A 23,021-nucleotide genomic window follows, 5' to 3' on the forward strand; every position below is an offset into this window, starting at 1 on the left:
TGCAGTTTCTCAGCACAAAGCTATGCTGCTGCTCTCTCTTTTTTACCTAGTTTTATTAGCGCTTTCTTGTTGTGAAGAGACAGACAGCGCTAACCACCCTGATGTGCTACTAATTTAACTCAAGTAAAACAACAATTTAGAGGTTTTAGTCAATTTTGGTCACATCTGACAAAACACCATGCCTGACGAGGCTTAGACGGACGTTTATTGGAACATATTGGGTAAACTCTTTGTCTAAATTCTGCCCCTGACAAACACCCTCCATGTTCAATAATGAAGAAGAATAAAAATAATGAAAGTAAAATAAAACATTTTAAAAGGATAAAAAAAATAACTTTGGCCTTGATTGTAGATAAATCTTCAAATTGGACTGTTGTCGCAAAGAGGCTACAAATTCTCTTCCAATACAGATATATTTTGTTTCAGCCAATGGGATGGATCCAATCCAGTGCACGAAAAGGTTTTAGTTTAAAAATTATTTTTGAGAATTGTTTTTTGTTTTTAAACGGGCAGGAAACACTTCAAACCTGTACTTAAAAAAAAATCACTTCATGTAAATTCAGTAGCTGTGCTTCTGCACGACTTACATAAACTTTAAACTTTTAAGTGAAAACAGTTGATTTTACAGCCCGTTTGTTAGCAGTAGCTGAGCAGGAAGTGATACATTTGAAAGATTTTGGAGGTGAATGTTAAACAAGCTCAAGCTTAGACAAATTAGCATCGCTAATTGCAAATTTTGTGGTTAAAAAAAGAAATTAAAAAACCCCAAACTGTCAAGCTTTTAGTGAAAGTGGTGTTTTACAGGAAACAAAACCTTTTATCTGCATTGAAGTGCTCTTAAATTTTGGCACAAGTGTTTCATAAAAAAACCTGAAATCCTGAGCTTTATGTCTAAAGGACTTTGTTTCAGGTTGCATTTTCGCATTCTTTCATTTTTATTTGAGGAAAACATAACAAAAACCCACGTTTAATTTGCTTATTTTTTATTCATCAGATTTTTAATAGAATGCAAAGGTCCATTATGTGGAAACAAATTCAAACACTGTATCTGCCATGGCATACAGAGACAGGAAGAGAAGAGACTGCCAGAGACAGGATCATTACCGTTATCAGAATGTAAACTTTACAGAAGAAGAGATGATAAAATGCCACGTGAAGGCATCGATATTTACTGGTCATAAAAGTGTGACAGTGAATAAACGACGAAACACTCCCCACAAAAACATCTGCAAATGTCATAATCACACAGATATACACTGAAGACAAAAATAATTCATCCTTTTTTTTTTTTGTTTGTTTGTTTTTTTCTTTTCAAGTCTGTGTGGCTTCACCTACAGCACTTTTCTAAAACAAAGCAATATACACCTTTCAACATATCCTCACATTTACAAGAAATTCATTAGGGAAGCATTTGTTGCTTAAAAAAACAAAGATTAAAAAAATTGAGCTTTTTCCTGCGAAACAGACGTTCCCTTCCGAGTAAAGAGGAAAGCAGGGCTTGGGCTAGAGTGTCAGAGAGCAAAGTCGATGACTGGCTGAAACACATACGTAGGCATCACTTATTATCATTCACACAGGTACTGCTGAGAGGATAGTGTGGCAAATAACGGACCGGCAATAGTGCAGGCGCTGATTAGGGAAACTAAAGGACGAAAGGAAAGTGATTCTTGCATGATAATTATTTTTTTCTTATAGCTTTGCTAGCATGCTCTATATGGAGCTACTGGGGCTAGCAGGAGGACAAGATGTAAGAGAAGAAGAAAAGCCAGATGGGAGGGTTGAAATGCTAAATATGAGGGAAGAGTGAGTCGCGAGCTTGTTGTTTAGTTCGTCTTCTGTCCAAAGCATCACTTGCCGTCCACGTTGGTCTTTGGAATGGTGTTTAATGGATGGTCTGTTCTCTTTTTTGTGCATCTTCTTTTATCTTTCCTTTCTTTAACGGCTGTAACCAAACTCGTCTGCGTCGTCGGCACGGAAGTCTCCATAGCGCCAAATGTTGAGCTGATGGGAGGACAGAGACAGATCTCATTGACCATACTGACACAGATAACTGCACAATGTGGTGAAAATGCCCCATTGCTTTGAATGGAACTTCCAATAACCTCTCCAGCACATTGCATGTTAAATGGACAAGAAAAAAGAAAAAGAAGCTAAAGGGAAGAGAGAGCTACAGTGCAACACACAGAGAGAGCTCAGTGCTTTCACAGACCAGTGCGAAGAGCCAGCATCATCATCATCTCCATCACCATTTAATCGGACCTGCGTATCCAGGAGGTTCGCAGTGCCTCAAACGCCACCACGTCTATTACTTCTCCTATTCCATTACACTGACAATCCTGCACTGCCCCATAAACCATCTCGTTTGCCTGAATGTCGGCTTTACCGCGACGTGGTTGGCAAAGAGTGTGCGCACTTTGGAACAGCACCCAGTTAGTTACTGCCTTTTTAAAAGCCGTAGAAGCCGTCCGGTCTGGAGGTGTTTGTGTGTATATGTGCAGGTCTGCTGTCTGGGATGCTCCTTTTATGGCTCTCAGAAGCATGCGCGTTCAGCTGTTAATGCTGTGATTCATACCTAATTAGCGACTGTGCTAATTAGCAGTAGTTATTAGGATGAATGAAATGAATGAAGCCGTTTCCCCGTTTCGCACTCCGCTGCCTTTTTTTCCTGCTCCTCCCTGACACCCTGAAAACATGGCAGTAACTCCGATTGTGATTACAGTCAATTCCACCTCTGACTGACTCATTGTCTGGACATGCTGTATAACCGCCGGGTAGCTAAAGCGGCACAGGAGGGACTGATTCTTTTAGAATGTAGAGCCATCATGCTTCACAAGAGTAAACAAAGCGACATCCAAGTGTCTATTGCATGCTCCTGGGGCTCTTGTGAAAGGCTTTTTCTTTTTTGTACGATCCTGTCAAAGTCTCCAGGTTTCAGCCCTTGTCAACAGGACTTATCTGAACAGACCTTTATTACTCCTCTATTATTTTTACATAATGTCTTTTTTTTGTTACTCCTCAACATAAAGACCATAACCATAAATGTGTCCAATTGTTCACATCTCTGTCCTGCTACTAAAAATCAGTTTATTTTTCTTTTAAAGGATGGCCCCGTAGAGCCGTGTTTGACAAGTGAAAGGGTTGATGGTTCAAGTCAAGCTAAAGACACTAATCCCCTTTGCGGTTGTGTCAGGAAGGGCATCTGTTGAAAAACGTGCGGCGCTAACCGCTGGGACGACCCCTTGTCACAAGAGACGAGGTTCAAGTGGCTTCTATTTATTTATGTTTTAAAGGATCAGGATTCAGATTTCCTGAAGAAGTTGGGTAATGTAGTTTAAACTCTTTAATCCTTAAAAATAACTTACTAGGAGAAACCATAGAAGCTCTTTTCTGAATATTTCAGGCCTGCTTATAGAACAAAATGACCCAGTGCGCTTCAGAGATTAGTGACGGTGGTCTCCGCCTGTGCAAACTGTCCAAATAATCGTCAAACCACATATATCTTTGATGTGCTGATATATATGCATTAAGGTACAGGGCAGGTCATCACTCTTATGGAGGAACGAGTCATATATAGTGCACTGGTGACTTTTAAAAGCAGCAGGATGAATATGTTTTAGTTCATTATTGCCAAAAAAAGGCAACGACTTTCTAGTTTCTTGTGCATATTTATGATATCATCAGTACACAGATGCTTTTGGAATGGAGGAAGTAGAAACTTCAGTAGAAAAGGAACCTTTGAGCGTATACAGCACTTGACCTAGACACAAGTGTGGCAATTTGGACATGTTATGAAGTCTAAACATCAGCTGTGTAAGGGGGGAAAAAAACACAACACAACAAAACACAGAAATGAACCATCAATGGTTTCCAGGCTTTATATGTGAAGGAGGAAGTTCAATATGATGTTCACTCTAAGTGAAAATCCCATTTCCACTCACTACCTAAGGAACCCCACACACAGTGAAGCGATGTATAGAGAAAAAGAAATTGAAACAGTATTACGAGAAAGTAAACAATGGCACTCGCAGTGCGTCTGGAGAGCTGGACTCTCGCAGCCCTCCCCGTCCATCTGTGCTACACATAGCGCGAGATAGCACTACACATTAAATTGTAACCCCCCACCAACTAGTCCCTAGAACTCTCTGGTCTGAAAGCACTTATTGTTTTTACATTTCCTGGGTTCCTTTCCAATCTTTTGCTGCCAGTTTCACTTGGCTGGCCGCACAGTTTACTGGTCACAGAATAAATACATTTGCGGCGGATTGTTATGTCAAAACTCCGACTCGACTCATTCCAACATGAGAGCCCAGTGTGCTAGACCCTAAATCCTATTCATTCCTTCCTCACTATCCCCACTGCACTCTTTTGCACAAATCCCCACCCCCTACTTTCAAAGAACGGACCTGCACAGACTGTGGGCAGCAGTCCATATGGGACAATGCGGACTGCCAATGTAATGTGTGACATCTTGAGAAAGAGAAAAAGCAGCGAGGAGAGGATACACTTTCTCTCTGATAGTTTCCAAGGGAGAGTAATTAGTGTTGTAATGTATTCTTGTTTTGGCATCAGTAGATTTCTCAAAGAGGCAGACAAACTACAGGAGGAGGCGACGGAAAAGTGGAAAAAGAAATAGAAAACGACAGACAATAAGATGGTGGCTGGGATGAAGTGACTTACCCTGGCACTCTTGGCAGATTCTTGACTGTTCAGGTACTCTGTCACCTGAGGCAGAAAGAGACAAGTCATTAGCATATCACATCCCTGCGTCACCCGTCGGATTTTAAAGGATTAAGGTGAATCAATGCATCCTTTCAACCTGTTCTGCCCCTGAGACATTTATTTTACCTGCATACATGGAAATTTACAAGTTTTTTTTTTTTTTTTGCACAAAGTTCACTTTTTATAAAGAAGGGTACTCGCTCACCCTCCCCTTCAGCACTAGATGGAAGGAGCGCAATGTTCTCTGAAGATCAACGAGATCGAAACAACACGCAGACACAAAGTGGTTATGCTACTGCGGGCGATGCAGATCACACAAACATGCAAAGGAAGCACACGGAGCTCCCGACGTCATGTTCCAGTGCAACGCTTTCTGTAACTGAGTTAATCCACCAATGGGAGTGGCATCACTTCATGCTAAGTCACTCAAGATAAGAGTGACTCTCATACTCATGCCTTCCAGCCTTGGGCCAACACGTCGATGGTGTGCAGAAGATTTTTTTTTTTAAACAAGTGCATTTGTAAGACACCTTCAAGGTGTTCTCCTTTGGTGTTTTTTTCCTCTTTTTGTACAAAACCAGTTGTCTTGTTTTTGTTTTGTTTTTACAGTAAGGTTGTGGAACAGTGAAAACTAACAAGGAAAGAGTCAGCTATGAGCAGTACTGTATAGCTAACTATAGCAACTGTTTGCTAAACAAAAAGCATTGTAACGGATACTGTAGGTGCTGTGCAATTAATCAGCTACAACTATAAAAACAACACTGCACGGCACTTTGTAACGACAGCCTCACTCACTGACTCTCCGATAGGCTCCGGCAGGTTTAGTTGAATCGAGCTTTTTCTCAACCAGAAGCGCAAAATCAATTCAGCTAATTAGAAACATACAATAGTGTAAAAAGGAACCGAAGATACAGATCTGCTGTTTTCTTTAAAAAAAAAAAAAAAGATGAAAAGGTATCAAGTAATCATAATTATTTGTTATCTCAACTTAGAGCCAAGAGATAACATTGAATCAACTTGTAAATAGCAAATACAGCCAACCTGATGTTTATTCACCAAAGGCTATGCAACAATGAACTATCAAAGTCTGCAAATGAACTTAAATGCTAAAACCCGATGCCTTAAAAAGCGGAATTAAGCTATGACATTATGGTAAAGCAACTGAGTCTAGGCTAGAAACTTGAGCATGTGCCATCTCAGGGTGTATTTTTTTGATAAAATCTTTAAATCTAAACTTTCTAATCTGTGATAAATAAAACTAATATGAAATAAAAACAAAGAGTACAAGTTTAAAGTATTATTCAAGCTGTAAAGTCCCCAGATAGTTCTGCCACATACTGTATATAGAAACTCTTTCCACGCTATCCATTTGCTCAATAGAAGTGCTGCTTTAAAAACATCTACTCAAAGGTAATATGCACATATTGAGAGTATGGAGAGGATTATACAGGAGTTGGAGGAGAGAAGAGCAAACCAATGTGCAGTGTTGAGCATATTGACTGCTTCTGCTAGAACAGCCATTTAGCCTCATTGAATGAACCAGTGATGAGTCATGGGGGGGGGGGGGGATAGAGAGCCAGTTTGCTTAGCTCAAGGAACAGACCCCTGGAACGAGATGTCCTCCACCACTCACAATATTGGATAAAATTATGCACGAGGTACACAAACACAAATAAGAGGTTGCACCACATCTACCGAATAAGCACTATCTGTACGATGCATGCATGAATTTGTTCATTCCTGTCTTTTCTGACATAGTGGCAGACATAACCATGACAGTAAAAAGAAAACAACTTAAATGAAAGAACACAAAGAAATCAAAAGTCAATTGAAAGAGAAGTCATTGTATTTCCACATAAAAGACTCCGTTTTTCAGCATGTTTTGAAGGCGATTATAAGAGCAGAAGAGCTGGTTGGCACATACACATCTAGAACAAGGATGCCAGATGTTAAAACAGTCGAGTGTGGATGAGGCTCTGGAGTTTAATTGCTTAGCTAGCTTGTGCACATAGGTTGATTTGATAGCTGCGCTGCATATGGCACAGCCAAGATAACAGACCTGTCTGTCTGTGTGAGCGCGTGCACATGTAAGTGAGCGGCTGAGGAAAGTGCTGTGGCTGCACAAGTCATCCGTCAAAGCCAGCTAAAGGAGAGATTTTTTTTGTTTTTGGAAGGCATTGGGATCTGGCATCTTGGTCCCATCAGGCAGATGTCACCATATGGAAGACCCAGCCGAAGATATTTCACAGACACAAAAGGCCAGTGATGCCATTTGGGCTTTGGAGGAGAGCTCTCAGTGCTCACAGCAGTCTTTCCCAGTGCAACACTTGGACAGCTAGGGGAAGCTAACATGATGGGGAAGAGGGTCTCATACGCGCCAAAGTAGATTAGGCAATATATAAACACAAAAGAGAGAATTGCATTTGTGAGGACAAATGGCAAACCCCAAAAAGAGCTCAACTTTAGAGGAAATGTATTCCATCTGCACTTTTTCCAAACTCCATAGAGCTGAGAGGCTGAATCCAAATGCTAAGTATTCTGTGAAAGATGCAAAGTCAAGAGCACTACAGCACAATATGCACAGATGATATGCTGCCATACTGAAATGATCATGGTGGGCCTCTTTGTACAGTGGTCGGGAGGGTGCCTTTCCTGGCTCACCCTCATCTTTCACTGTTCCCCTCACTTCACTTCACTGAACACAAATGATGACAGACTTTGGATTTCGAACGGCTGCACGTATCCTGTCCCGGATCCTTCTTTTCATAGCTTTTCTATTGGCTCCAGTAGAGAGGCACAATGGCTCATGTAAAACTCGTCTGGAGAGGCAAAGAAAGGGAATATTTATCTTTATAGCAAACAAGGGTGTCATCATATAGATGGAGGAGGAAGGGAAATGTGGAAATGATGGCAGGGAGGTAGAATAAGTAAAATAATGTGCACGTAAAGTAAAGAAGTCCAATAAGAAAAGGAAAGAAAATGCAGAGTTTGTAGAGGGTTCAGGTAGCTGAAGGCTGCGGGCGACAGTGAGCTTGTCTGGATGACCCTACAGAGCTCCCATATGCCAGACAGATGCCATTAACGGTGAGCAGTGGCTATGGATGCTGGCACCAGAGAATATGTTGTTGGCTAAGGAGGCTGCAGCGTACGTGGGAGTGCTCCTGAATGCATGTGATTTCATTCTTTGCAATTACTTGCAACAAGAAAGTTCTACTGTAAAAGACTGAGACTAAAAACATCTATCTGATACTCGCATTCGCACCAAAGGGGAAGGATCTGAAAATACGTTTTTGACTCAGCGTTAATGTATGCAGGTAACTTTCTCACGCAAGACTTGGTGGGAGACTTTGTGTAAGTGTGATGCTTCTCGTAAGATGAACGACAGGTGGTGTCGGTCTGGCGGTTTGGCACTAATCTGTGTATCTGACTGGCTGTGAATCTGCGAGAGTGAGAGAGGCAGCGAGGGAGGGAGACCGTGCATTTCCCCGCACTGGCCAGCATGCCATGCCCAGGTGGTGTTCTGCTAAATGCGGTGTGAAAGTGGTGGATCGGAGCGAGCGCTAACGCGGCACTTTTGTGACAGGTTGTGCACGTCTGGTGCGTAGGTGAGCTGCGTCGACTTTGAATTTCACAGCACGTGAAAATGCTAAAGTAAAACCAGATTTAGTCAGATTTTTGGATGGCGTGTGTATGAAAAACAAGTGACTAATCGACGTTTCGGTGCCCGGTTGTGTTCACGTGGTCCTCGCTGACGATATGGGATGTCACAGGACTTAAAAACCACCCGAGTGGAAAGGGAACAATGAGGCGTGTCCTCTGTGCATGTTGCACTTTTCTCATTAGCAGCAATGATGATCAGGCGCACAGCCTCTCAGACACATGCAGTCAAACTCCAACATAAAAACTGCCACTAACAGCCTTTTGTCACTATTTCTTTGTTGCTGCTTTGCTCGTTTTTTTTCATCCCACTCTATCAATCCTTATTTCGTCTTGTTTCATGTCCCCCCCGCCTGCCATCACAGCCTCCTTTTGACTACACTGCAAACAAAAAACTCTGCAGCAGACGAATCGTCGTCAGAGCTTCTTCCAGAAAATAATAGCTTTCATGTCCGCAGCTCAGGGTGTTTCCAGTTGAGAATGCTCTGTTAAGCAATGGACTGTCCTATGAGACATCTTTCAATCAACATGTCCACGCATAGCTAACAAGGGAGGGACTCCTTGAAGGTTTGTCATGTGTCAGGACTGAAGGAATACAGTGGTGCTTATGTAAAGACAAGATAGAAAGACACTGAATCAGATTTTTTATTTATTTTCTTAATAATGGATGTAAAACAAAGTAGATCTACAATGTCTGGCAATTAATTTTTTGTGTGTGGCTTTTATTTCTCCTAATCCTTTCTTTACTTTCTACTAGGGCTGCACAAATGATCAAACGCTTACAATTAACTATTTTTGTTGGCTTATTTGTTTATTTTGCCCACAAAGTGAAACTCTTCAGATTCAAATCCTGTCTTTTCCGTGAATGCTCTGGCATTAACTAAGCAGGAGAAATTGAAGCTTCTGAAGTAGACATAACCCAGCTGGGTATTTAACTTAGGTCCCTCATGCTATGAGGCAACAGTGCCAAATAATGAGCTACCAGACTACCCTTGTTGGCCTGCAACACTTATTAAAACCTGATAATCGAGATAAAATGAAATTAGCAAAACTCCATTTTGCGATGACCCATCGTTTTATCTCGTGTTAGAAATCACAGCACACCGCTTTCCTTTCCATCGAGTGCATGAGTGTCATTGCCCCTGTCTGCTGCAAACTAAGACTACGTCCTGTTACATGCTGGTCCCCCCAGCATGGCTGTCGGATGAGATCAGATGCTTTGTTGGGAACGTGGCATGACAAGCCCACCAGCGTAGGTTCGTGGAGTTAAAGAGGACACATTCGTGTACCCCCAGCACATACAACAAATGCAAATGCAAACAGTGTCTAGTGCTCACCCAGATGTTCTGGAAGGAACTGCTCTTGTAAATATGCAATAACACCACTGCATCTCACCCTAACGTGCAAATTTACTCTCATAAAAGTTGTGCAAGAACATTTTGCTCTTCTCCAGTACCATTTTATTTTATATTTTATATATCACAAAACAGAATAAATTAAAACAGCCTGGTGCCTCTGCTCCCCTCCTGTACTCACCCCGGGGTCTTAGGAGGGAGGATGGCGCGTAACAGTGTGTGTGTGTGTGTGTGTACACATCTGCAGAAGGAATGGCATCTGTGAAGTGGCGCGTGTCAGTTAGGACATGTACAAAAAAAAAAAAAAAAAAAAGACCCTCAGAGCAGTGCCAGCAGGGGAGGAAAGTGCATGCTAGTGTGTATGCAGTCAATAACGGGGAGCAGAAAATGTCCATTAAAAGGCCCCATCTCTAACTCTACTTGTAAATTAGGTATTGAGCCATTGGTGGAGCGCGGTTATGCTGTAACACACCCGTGACACTCAGTGGGGGGGTGTTTATGTGTGCCCTGTGGGTTTTGGGGGGATGAAGAGGCTCTTGATGGGCTGTGACAGGCGTTGGGGGTTGAAAAGCGAGGGCATCAACCTGAAAAATCAGTCAACTGGTGGACTGGATATGGCTAAAAGCCATTTATAAATGACACGGTGACGACTTTTTGGGTTGGGGGCGGAGGCGGCGGAAATCTGATACACTGTGGGGTACCTACTTTCTGTACTCGGCCACACAAACTCCAACCTGCTATTTTTTGTTATTCTTCGTTTAATCTTATTGGCATTTTTATTACAATTTCACAAACACAAATTTTACTACATTACTATTTATCTTTGGTATTCATCACCCAGGTTTGCACTTGTGTGTTTTACTATTGTTTTCCTCCTTTCCTCCATGTCAAATACATGAGGGACAGCTACATATGTGACTCCTGTTCTTGGGGAACAGTGTTACATGAAACGTGGTTTGCCCACCAGGCCTCAATTTGTTACAAAGAACCTACTCTACAGAGGCAACAACACTCCCAGGAGGCATATCTTCAATGTCCAAAGCAGTGCCTTAACAGCATGGCAGCAGAGGTGCTCACCACATGAGACCCTTGACTGGAGACTAAAGGGGCAATCGTGGTTTGATAAATGGAAGAGGCGATCCCTGGAGGCAGCCCTCTGCACGTGTGACCCTCTTTCCTGATTTCCCTCTTTATCTACATTTTCAAACTCCATTAACACAATTATTCTGTCCTACTAGCTAACACTGGGGACTATAGCAAGTTGTAAGAAAACTACACTACCCAAGAGGCCCTTTGTGTAAGGAAAAGGGAAAAAAAAAAAGTCTGAATAAACAAACCTCACATCATGTGAGCTTCCGCTTACAGGCGTCTCTTCTGGGCCATCAAAGCTTTTCACAACTATAAAGTCAGCTGCTCAAAATTCATACGGTAAAAGCAAAGCATCAGTGTGAATACGGCAAGAATACAGAGCAAGAAGATAAAAGGCAAAAAATAAAACCATATTTCCTGAGGGGTTCCTGGTAATTATAGCTTTCACTTTGAATAGTCCACCTTCTGCCGACACACTCACGAAAACATTTAGGTAAAGATCTTCTCTCCATCTTTATATACATTAGGTTAAGGTATCTTAATCCTTTCTGTGGGGAACAAGGTGGAAGCGAAGTCGATACTCCAGCTTGGCTGTTGGTGATTGATAATAATTATGGTGGTGAAGGCAGACGCTTCCGTATTTGTAAATGAGTTGTAATTAGTAAACTGGAGATTATTAGCTTGTAACACTAATGAACTTTGGGGGCCAGCACAGACTTCGGTTAGATGAGGTGACCGAGTGAGACAGTCGGCACCGTGGCCCGCCACAGTTTGAATCAGTCATATTTGTTGGCAGCTGCTGACAGAAAACACTGGTGAAAAGCAGCAGAGCACAAACGACAGCGCTCCTAACCACACAGACATCTTCCACTTGAGCTGCCATGACAGGCTCATTACAACTTGGATAAAGAAATATTAAGTGCGAGTGTGAAGTTCTGTGCAGTAGCTAAAAATATCTGCTCCAGGCACTTATTACTTGTGCGCCCAATCAGGTAGAAAGAAAATAATATATCTGTCATGCAACTTGTGGGCATTATTATCGACCTTGTGTGGGTTTGAAGGACAGAAACATCTGAGGTAAGTTGCAAATAATTGCACATAACTGCATTTTGAATCACAGCTCATTATGAGGCCACCAGCAGGTTTGATCTGAGCTCTTCTCCACTATAATTCCCGGGGATTCTTGCTCATCATGACACAGCACTGAAAGACGAAATGCAAATCAGCACATCAGCAAAAGCCAAATGAGGCACCTCGCCATTGACATCTAAATGACATGGCTCGGGCCCAGGATAACATAAATATACTAAAAGTTGAAAACAGAACACATGGGGAGAAATATGACAATCAGAAATGAGGCACTGGTATATACAAGAATTCAGAGGAATGGACTGCGTAGGTGTGGAACAAGAAAGAAGGGATGGAGTGGAAAAAACTAAAAAGATAAGGTGAACAGTGAGTTGAGAAAGACAATAAAAAGGGTGAAAAAAGAAACAGAAGTCTGTTAAGTGGGCACCAGTGTGGAAAGCTGCCCTTCTGCGAGTGGATAGTTGATGGTGCCAGGACGATTTAAGGCTGGCTAAGTATATCTCTTGTGCCTTGAAGTCTGTGTTCAAGTCTCAGGTTAGCGCATGAGAGAGGATCTAAATGTGTGTTTTTTTAAAAAGTCACTTTCTTTGTACACAGAACCTTCCAACAGGACATTTGGCAAACATTCATTATCTCTTGTTTGCCAACGTGAACAGCATTGTCATTCTTAAGCGTTTATAACTGGATGGAAAATTGTTTTCTCGTGCATCCCGATGCCTTTTTCCCTCTACACTTTTACTGTCAGAGAAAATGACACAAATGCTCCATTTTACACTGAAGTAAAGAGATACAAATTTTCTTCATCTCAATGACAGCAGTTGCCAACAGGGGCAATCAGACCAAATGACACATCGCTCTAAATATTGCTACCAAAGGCAACCATAACGTGGCTGTTCAGCTTTACTGCTCATTAATGATACTAATTTGATGAAAACATGTACAGCTGGCTTCTTCTACGAACTGTGGCCAAATTTACCTAACAGTCAGAGCACAGCAGTACACAAACACCTCTTTGTTACCACAGAAGCGTGCACAATGTCGAGCTCTATAGCTGAATTTAAAATGTCAGAACAGTGATAGAGTCCAAGAACAGACAGCTACAAAGATAATCTAAATATAAAAGCTTAATAAAAACACATGAGCAGATGGACTACACATGATATGCCATATGCATGTGACAGATTACACTATGAGATTAAAATCTCTTGATTACGCACATCCAGTATGTTATGAGGGTGAATATTAACAGTTGTTAACAGTTTAAAATATTTACAGCTGTTCTGATTCAGGTTAGTCTGTCGCTTTGGATCATTTTCATATTATATGAATTGGTGCTTTATTTTCCAAGGACATCAGTGGGTAAGTTCTTTATTAAGAACTTTCTATTGATCATAATTAGGCTCAGTATCTTCCATCTGATTTTCCCATTTCCTCTTTCTCGCCTTCCTTTAAAGTGGAACTAGAGATTTAAGATGAAGCAGCTGGTATATGATCATCATTTCACCTACACTTTCACAATGTTTATACCTTTTCATGACACTGCTATACAGCAGATGTGATAGCTGTCCATATGGTGTGCATAGTGAGCATCTACTAAAGAAGGGCTTAAGGCAGAGAGGTATTTGAAAAAAGAAATAAAGACCCAAATGGATGAATTTTCCTTCCTGCTTTTGCTCTATTGCGACACTGCCATCCTCAAAGACTGGTGTTAACCTTCCGTGCACTTATGACTGACTATTAATGGTTGCTGAAGTGCCAGTGAACATTACAGCCCATCTGTTACGTAATGCTTTAGCACTAGAGTACAGATTACAATGACCGTGTTCCAATGCCCAGGCATGGATAATGACTAAAGAACAGAGACAAAATGGAACAGATAGAAAGGACAAAAGTCATTTTTACAAGGAGGCTGATAGTCTAGCTGCATGAAAAGGCAGAAGGGAGGAGTAAAAGAGCACAGAGTGCAAAGCAAGAATGCTTGGATACTACACTACTGAGCTTTGGGAGAATTTCTATATAGGGGAAGAATGATCCAGAGGTCACCAAGAAGTTGTACTTTAGTACATTTTTTTGGCTCTATTGCACCTTCAAGATAACGTTTTCTGTTGTCGTGCTAGCAGCAGGCACAGTTGAGCTCATGAATCTCCCAGCCACAATGCACCTTGCACACAAATTACTCTCCATCAACAGTCCAAGTTCACTGCAGCAAAATGTAAAGTAAGGTGAACACATTCATCCTGAGCAGCCTACAAGAAAGAGGGAAATGGGAACTGTACAACAGTTTGACTTTGAGCAGCTTTGATTTGTGATTAAAACTATAAAAACTAATGGTTCTCTTTCAGGCTAAAACTCATTCATATTTTAATTATCAATTCATTTCCACAATATTTGGTTACTTAACACGTTATTCTTTTTGGCTAAAAAACAAAACAAATGGCCAACCAAAGACATTTAATCAATTGTTGATTTTCTGTCACCCAACAAACCGATAGATGCTCATCATTTCTAATAATGCTATAAAGAGCAGAACAACAAACAGAAGTCTAGCAAATAAGCCCACATATAGTGTGACTCAGACGCACAATTCACCACGTTTAGATGTTTCAGAGGTCGTCTGATCCTACTCGAGTTTGTTTTCACGAAGAAGAGAATGTGGAAGATGGCTTTGAGCTTGGAAGCCGACTTGATGGGTGGAATTATCAACAAGAAAGCTGTAGAGCTTTACTTAACACACACTTGTAAACACTTTGGCAACACTGCTGCTTGTTAGGCTTTCTCCACATCAAAATATTTGTCTGAAGCCAGCACAGAAGAGGCAAATGCATGTGGAGGCACAGCTGTTGCATACTAAAGAGGAACTGTTTGATCCAACAAAACCTAAATCTGTGGAGTCTATAAGCCTATTAGTTGAACTGCTGGGAGGTTTTAATCACCGTCCTTTGTCTAAAGGGACCATTAACCAGAGACTGCATTACGGCTGCTGGCTATTCTTGGGAGGTCAGAGTTCAAAACACTCTCACAACAATGCACAGTGCTTTATTGACTAAGGCGGGATGGGAGAGTAAATAAATTGTTTGAAACACTGCGTTGACAAGTCTCTTCTTCCCAGTAGCTTCTAATTTAGATTAATATAGAATCTGATTATATTTATGAGCGATTACACTCTGGTGGACACATTACTCTGTTCCTTTGTGAGCTTTAATTTTGAAATAAATAAGAGTGACTTCTGCGCTTGTGCAGAAGGAGTAATTGCAGCAGGAATAAATATCCTCCATGTTTCTTTATCTTTCATGTACAGAGTGGCTTTGAGTCTACGAGGAGAATTAGCATAATGAGAGAAAAGCACATGAGTGATGCTTTGTGGTTTGACAAAATGGCCACCGTCTGAGGCAAAGTGTAGGTGTTTTAATGTGTATTGCGAGACTTGCGTTTGACAAGTGAGATGAGATAAGCATTAAGTCCTTTGTGCCACAGTGTTTACATTTAGAAAATCTGCAGCCTTCCAGTGTAGTACTAGCTTTCATGTATCGAGAAATTCTCCATGACAAACTAGCACCAAAACGTGGTGATTACTTAACTGCTAGGAAGCAAAAGACCTCGTAATGTGAAATAATATGCAATCGGGTCATTCGCCAGTGAGAACGCCAAACATTCACTGTGTATCTAAAACTGCAGTCCAACAAACTTGCACTATTGTCAACAGTGAACACTGCTGAGATCCAAATTCAGTGACATCATATTTCTCTCGATGCCTTGTTTCCTGGGAGGCAGTCCATAACTGTTAATTCATCTTAAGCAAAAACACACAATTCACATCTCACCCAAACCACAAACTATGAATAACTGTCGGCCGCTGTTTGCAAAGTTGAACTGCATTGAAACAATTAAAGATGGGCAGCAAGGACTAGTTTTAAACAGGCACAGGGGCTAAATTATTTAAGACTGTATTATTGAAAAGTGGTTCAGATGTCAGCCATGGAGAAATGATGATGCGTTTTTGCTATTCCCAATCTTGAATGGTTCTAGCTTTTTTAGAGAGGTGAAGGCGGCTTTCGGTTTCACATGCTGCGGGATTTTACAGCAGGAAGAAACAAACATTTAAACTTTACTGGCAAAACAAGCAGCCTGTTGAAACACCTAGTGAATTACATCCAGGTGGATAAACGCAGTTTTCAACTGCCTACCTCATTGAATATGGGTAACTAAAATTAAAAGGAACCATTAGTCAGCTGATTATTTGGCTAGAAGTATTTTCAGAAATTCAAATGTGAAAAGGTCAGAGTATCATTCAGCGCGTCAGCTCACTGCACACAAACAGAGGCGGATTTAACTTTTTGATTTCAAACAAAGCTCTTTCAGGTTCTCTCTGTTTAACACATCATGAATGTCTTATTTTCCACAAGAAGAAAAAAAAGTCTAAAAACAAAACACAAACTCAACCCAAACATTACAGTAGTGGAACTGATAAAAGCAGCAGTACTATAAATCTTAACGCTACCTATAAATATCAGCTATGTAATTACACGACTACCACATCTATGGCCCTGTTGAGACCAGAAGACTAATTAACTTAGACTGAGAATAGGTCTGGTTGCCTAAACATAACAGCAGCCAATTCACCAAGGGAGAGAAGCAGCATGGAAACAACAGAAACAACAAGGAATTTGTTTTTTTTTTAATCTAACAGTGAGAGCTTGCGTCACCAGCATCACATCTCCTCTCCTCACTTACCATCTTCTGCAGATGCTTCTCCTTACGGACATCCACCATGACTAAGCCCTCTTTGACCAAGCCGAGGCCCACGTCCTCCTTGGTGTCCCCAAACTGTATTGTGACGTGTGGGCAGGTGGCACCCGAGTACTCCACATTCAACAGGCACTGGCTGTTCTGGATGTCTCGCACCACGCAGTCCACCACATCAGCACGGGCGTCCTCCTGAAGAAGCGAGAAGATTTTAAGAAAAGATGAGGAAGGAATGGAAGGTGGTGCAAGAGGGAAACAATTGGGTAGAAATGGATGTTGGATTAAAGAGTGAAAAAATGAAAATTGAGTTGATAATAGAAGAAATGAATAAGAGGGGACAGAGAAAATAAAAGAAAAAAAGATGAAAGAGATAATTAAGTAGGTTATCACTACTGATAGCTCACAAATGCAATCTAGAGACTGATTGAAGCAGTGTAGATGTGCACCAGCCAAACTGTAACATCATTCTGTTGGAAACAAACACTGGTAAATGGGGGGGAAAAACCCTACTGGACAATAATAACACCACCTCATTCATGTCAGTTATACAAATGACAGTTATCTACTCAACCAGCTGAAGAGGCTTTAGTCTGTCTGAAGCATCTACGGTTAGACTCCTATTGAACCTTTTCCTCATCTAGATCAGTCGTCTTCTCCTTTCTTCTTATTCCTCAGGTAGTTACCTCTTCTAATTCCTAACCTTCTCAAATGTGAAAGGCCAGCATTTGTTTGAACATATGGTAGAGAAGGAGGTGGAACAGCTGCAGATCAATCCTGACCTCACGTCCTCCAGCAATCGGGGTGGGGGGGGGAAAAAAAAAAAAAAAAAGGAGCCACAACTTCAAAGGCAAGAAGACACTTAGAAACAAAAATCAGTCCCTGGCTATCATCCATCTCTCCCCTACTCCATCCATCTCTTCGCTTCCCTTCTTTCTCGCCCTGGTCTTGTCTCCATGGCAACCCCCTTCGAACTAGCCGCCCTTGGGTTATGTGCGTGTGTGTGAGTGTGTGCGTGTGTGTGAGCAGGGAAGCTTGTTCTAGGCACAAAACTAAGGGCCTTTTTTGTCCCCGCTCTCCCCCTGGCCAACTTGTCACAGGCGCTGCAGGGAAGCTCGAGGCAACATTGAGAGAGGGGAAAAGAGGAAGAGCGAGTCAGTGTGTGTCAGAAAGTAAGAGAGTGAGGGAGATAAGAGAGACAGCTGATACAGGAGGAAAGGGAAAAACGCAGAGAGAGACTACTATAGAAGAGGAATTGCACTGACACTCGTGAAGAGACGATACAAAATTAATGAGTGCCTTTCAGTGACCCGCTCTCATCCACTGTGTGTAGAACAGACATTTCTGAAGCACTTGAGGGCAACAATGTTTGCATTTGCACCTCAGCTTACATTCGGATACCAAAACACTTCTTTTTTAAAATGACTTGCTTTGAGCGATATTAAAATGCTATGAAGAAAATGTAATTTTTAATAAAAACAACACAAGCCAAACTTCTCAGACAAGATAATGTTACATCTTGTCCCGGCACAAAGCACCTTTTTTTTCTTTTTTCTTTTTGAAGCAAAAATTATTTGTCTTCTTTGCGAAAATTTTTTGAAGCAAATTTTGAAAAGAATAAAATAGATGCGTAGTGTCAGCAGGTGTTCTACAGTTTTGTCTAATGAGCTTTGCTTTGGAATTTTAGCTCCCCCCCCCCAAAAAAAAGAAAAAGTGTATTTTTTCCACCGCTTAATTTGCACATCTGTTAATGAGAAGAGATCGATAGCAGTCCAGTGTAAGCGATGCAGTTTAGTACGTGATTGAGTAATTGGATGGAATAGTAGGCTTGTTTATAAGCCACTACCATTAGAAAGTGGCTATTTTGGTTGGAGTGCTTCTTTCTGGCATTTGTTAAAAGAAATAACTTGGGTGTTCATCTTTTCTACAAGAACAGTCTTAGCAAAAAAAGTTTTAATTAGCTGAAAAGGCAAACTAAAGAAAATGGCAAGGCAGCTGAGAGTTCATGATGCACACGAGAAAACTGGATTAATTACTGATAAATGTGTGGTAGATGCTGCTGGAGTGAGATGTCATGGAAATAACACGCTGTGCCTCTTTCCAAATAAAAACTTTAAGTTAGAAGTGTTATTCCTTCATAACAGCAGAACAGTGAGAGTGTACCTTGGCATTTCCCCCCCTACAAAGATATTTTCGCTATATGAAAAGGCATTAGGAGGCAGGAGAATGATCTTATGCTACTGGCAGAACTGTGTTAAGAAAGATATACGACTGACAATGAATGACTCGGGATGGTGAACATCTTGTGTAAAGGTGTCAGGTTGCAGATTGCAAGACAAAGGCAGCAAGCTTTTTTCAAGTGCAGCAGCAAAGGTGTGGTACAAAAGGGGTTGTGGGCTGTCACGTGCTGTCAGTTTGAGTGACGTAGTAAAAGGCTTCAGAAAAAACAGATGGCGGACACAAGAGAAGAGGAAAATGAAAAGAGAAATAGGAAAGAACAGATGCAGACTGACAGAGAGGGGTAAGGTGCATGTCAACCTCCAACATGTGGTTTAGCTTTGTGCGCGTATGTGTGTGTGTCTGCAGGCTGTAAGGTGTAGGTGATGCCTCTGTCCCCTGGGCTGGATCAACAGATGGGCCACTTCATCACTGACTCATGAGACAGGTGACAGCATGCACCCTGGTACCACCTGCTTGTGAACACATGCACTTTTTCTTCTTTTTCTTCCTTTTTAGTGAAAGTGATTCTGTTTTCACATCCAACGATATATTAGGTTACGCTTAAATATTGACGATGCCAGGGATATTAAACAAATTTGATACTGTAGGCCACGTCCAGCCCACAGTATAAACAAGTTTAACTACAAATTTAATCCCTGACAAAATTTAATATATATGAAAAAAAAAAAAAAATCAATTTCACACAACGTCTGTTTTTAAAAATTTCTAAATGGAAAAAAATGTTGTTTTGAGCTTTAATTGTGAGGAATAAATATGTGACATGACAAAAAAGAATCTGTTAGCTCATTGCACAGACCGTCCTGTCATTGTATAATCTCTTTTTCTTTCTTTATTTCTGTGAACATTTTTTTTCATCATTTATCTATTATGAGGTTACTTTGGTGAGAGGTCTTCATCAGCAGGAAAAGCTCTAAAACTTTAAATTTTAGACTTATTTATAAACTTATTGTAAACTGTATTTTTATCAGATGTCCACTGGGCCAGACTAGACTATTTGGTGGGTTGATTTTCGCCCCCGGGCCTTATGTTTGACATCCCTGTGCCAATCTATCCAGTGGTTTTTAAAGGGGGTGCCGATGTGGATTTGATTGATACTCTGCTATTTGACTGCTATGTTTCCTCACATTCACAAGCCCATTAAAAATACTTTACGCTACATTTTCAAACATAATGATATCAAATTTGCAATTTGACTGTATAACGCAACAGGCTGTCTCACTGATGCACAAAACAAAACAGTTCCTTCAAAGGGTTGCCATGTTTTAGAATAAATGGAGCCTCTTTTGCTTACACTGTTAAGTGCATTTGATAATCTGCGATGCACTATTAAATGCAAATGCATTTAATAGTGCATCGCAGACTACAGCCTCTAAACTGACCGTAAAAATGATTCCACAGCCGTCCTAAACATTTAGACTCTGTTTACTGTAAATGTGTGTGATCATATTATTTTGTGAAAACACGCAAATGCTCCGCACACTGAGTTAAGTGAAATCCAAACCCTGTAAACACTCACTCGAATGCGCCAATCGGGCACATATCAAACGAAAACATGCTTCTGTTTTATTTCTATTTGGGATGCTGCTCGCTCAAAACGCTACCAATCGGTTGACCCCCCATGACACGCGCAAAACACAGTCACTCACACACATACTGAGACATAAACACACACCAGTGGTCACTGGAGGTTGAGAAAACACACTCAGATGTAAACAAGAAGATTAGTGCCGTGGAGGAGAAAAAATGCACTGGTGCTCTGCTATCAGATGGTCAGATGGACGTCCAAGTACACAAACACACAAAGCAACTGGAAGGCTTTTAATCGCTCTGTAACATGAGAAAGTTCGGGCTGCTGAAGCAGCGTGTATATCGAAATCCATCCTATCAAACTGTTAATAAAACCATGTCTGGGCACCCAATTATATTCAAATCTGGTGCAAACAAGTAAATCAATGACTTGGTGTTTGTCATTGTTGTGTCTGCTTTGTACAATATGCATTATGTATGAGCATAATTTTCACTAACACTCGCCTGGAATGACAACTCAACCCCGTCTGTCAGTTGCAGACTTATCGCCCCGTGTGATAAGTGAAACTCAAACAGTTGTCATGTCTTGCCAGGAAAGTCGACTTTCAAACGCTGGCAGAAAATGAGACTGAAGAAGCCGATATCTCAAAGTTAATTTTGAAGCTTTCAGCTGCGACACATATCTCAGCTCTGCGCGCGTGCTCGTCTGTGCACTTACGTCCTGGGGGACCTGGATGAAGGCGAAGGTATACTCGGTGGCCTGTACTGGCAGGGTCCTGGTGCTGAAGGCCGGAGGTATGGGAGCCAGACGGGTGGATGACACAACTTCCCTCTGAATATGAAAGAAGGACAAAAATAACAATCAATACAAAACAAGTTCATTACAAGCTGCCCCATCAATTGCAATCACATAAAAATGGAGTTTGTTTTATTTCCATTTTTTAAGAAATTAGGTCAGTTACAGGATCAGTGAAGCCTCAATGGTATTTCCAAACAGTACAGATTTTAAACCTTAAACTGTTTATGAGTTTCACATTTTGAGATAGTGAACTGTTACCTATATGACCCACACAAAAAAACATAGCTTGTTATCATTGTCTGCTTATTAATTTCTGGCATTCCAGCCCCCATCTCTCAAATAATATTGTATCAATTGTGCCATCTGTACATCTGTACACTGCAGGTCTTAATGCTCAATTCCAATTTTTTGATCAAATCCGATTTTTGTGTCTGCTTGTTCACACTACAAATAAAATGTGACAGCAAACGCGCCCTAGTGCGAACCCTCAAAGCGGCCCGCATGCGCAAAAGAAGACGTCACACACAACGCGCTCTGTTTAGACCCAGAGCAAACAGTATTGTTTGATAGATGGCCCTTAATATAAAGAGTTCGGACTTTACATTTCCCAATTTTTGCTTTAAGTTATTTTGTTATTTACATAATAATGTAAATAACCTAATAATTATTCTTATTGCTGTTTAAGAGAGGAGCAGGGCTTCAAAGGATAGTTGCAGATTTCTGTCAGAATCTATAAATAAAATGTTCACGTTTCTCCAACGTTGTCTTCCCAGCAGTTTCACTGACATCTACGCTGGATGGCCAGGAAGCGTTCGCGATGTCTTCTCGGGCACTTCTCCAGAGCTGATAATTGGCGTCTGTCTTGTGTCAGTGACGTAAAAGACGGATTTAATGCGACTTGACCGTTCAAACAGCAGCCGCTTTCTAAAACATCGGATATGTATCGGATTCAGTACCACATACGAAAGTGACCCATATCGGATTTGTGCCGTTCACACTGTCATACCATGATTGGATATGGGTCACATAGGGTCAAAATGTAGCGTGAACGTAGCTTAAACTAGATTTGCTCTCTAGTTTAGCTACGAGCTAAGAGTAAAGAAAGCAATACATGTCAAATTGATTGTCACCAACAAATGCTTCCAACACCAAATCACAAAAATGAATCTTTAAAGTGCCTATGATAGGCATTTCAGGTTGAATTCATTTGTTTTGCACTGACATTACATGGGACCTGCTGTATTCATTCCCAAAACCAGATTTTCTATTCTTGAACTCGACTCTAAGCTACTATAGTGGAGTATTGTAAAACAAGCCATTTTACCTCTGTTCCCCTTGCCTTTAAACCAGCTTTCCCCTAATTGGCTAGCCTTCAGAAACAAAAGGTTTGAAGAGTGGGTCGGTGGGGCCAGAGCTGTGCGTGGGAGATCTTTATTAAGTGCATTTGCTCTCACTGACATCATCCAAAGCAAAAAGTAATAATAAGTTGTCTGAAGCCTGAGGTTTTGGCTCACAGTGACTGCTTGTAGATTATTTAAAAACTTTGGCCATGTTTAATATGAACATCCACTAATGTAACAATACATCTATGACAGAAAGCAAGTACAATAGGTCCCCTTTAAAATGTCACAGAAAAGTCCATAAAAACAACAGTTTTATGCATGTTCACAATACCGATTGTTAGTTCAGTGCTGTGCTTTGACTTGGCTCCCAGATCTTTTTAAAAAATGTATAAAAATTAAAAGTATGCACTGTATGTCAATGTTATGAAGCACTAAACTTGATATATCAACACAGGTAGGGCA

The 23,021-nt window shown here is 41.0% G+C and overlaps 1 protein-coding gene across 1 annotated transcript in view; it reads right to left on the reverse strand.

Moving 5' to 3' along the window:
- Positions 1-966: 966 nt before the first annotated feature.
- Positions 967-23,021, reverse strand: part of snd1 (staphylococcal nuclease and tudor domain containing 1) — a 179,761-nt gene continuing 157,706 nt past the window's right edge. Inside the window, exons 21-24 of the mRNA XM_085386845.1 lie at positions 21,136-21,249; positions 16,641-16,844; positions 4,678-4,722; positions 967-2,001 (exon numbers count right to left, since the gene is read on the reverse strand). Of these exons, the coding sequence (XP_085242971.1) occupies positions 1,936-2,001; positions 4,678-4,722; positions 16,641-16,844; positions 21,136-21,249 (429 nt within the window). The 3' untranslated portion in view covers positions 967-1,935. The remainder of the gene's footprint in view (positions 2,002-4,677; positions 4,723-16,640; positions 16,845-21,135; positions 21,250-23,021) is intronic.

Source organism: Rhamphochromis longiceps, linkage group LG17, assembly GCF_057381845.1.
Source record: "Rhamphochromis longiceps isolate RC_006_pf linkage group LG17, R_longiceps_female_GT1.1, whole genome shotgun sequence".
Taxonomy (NCBI): domain Eukaryota; kingdom Metazoa; phylum Chordata; class Actinopteri; order Cichliformes; family Cichlidae; genus Rhamphochromis; species Rhamphochromis longiceps.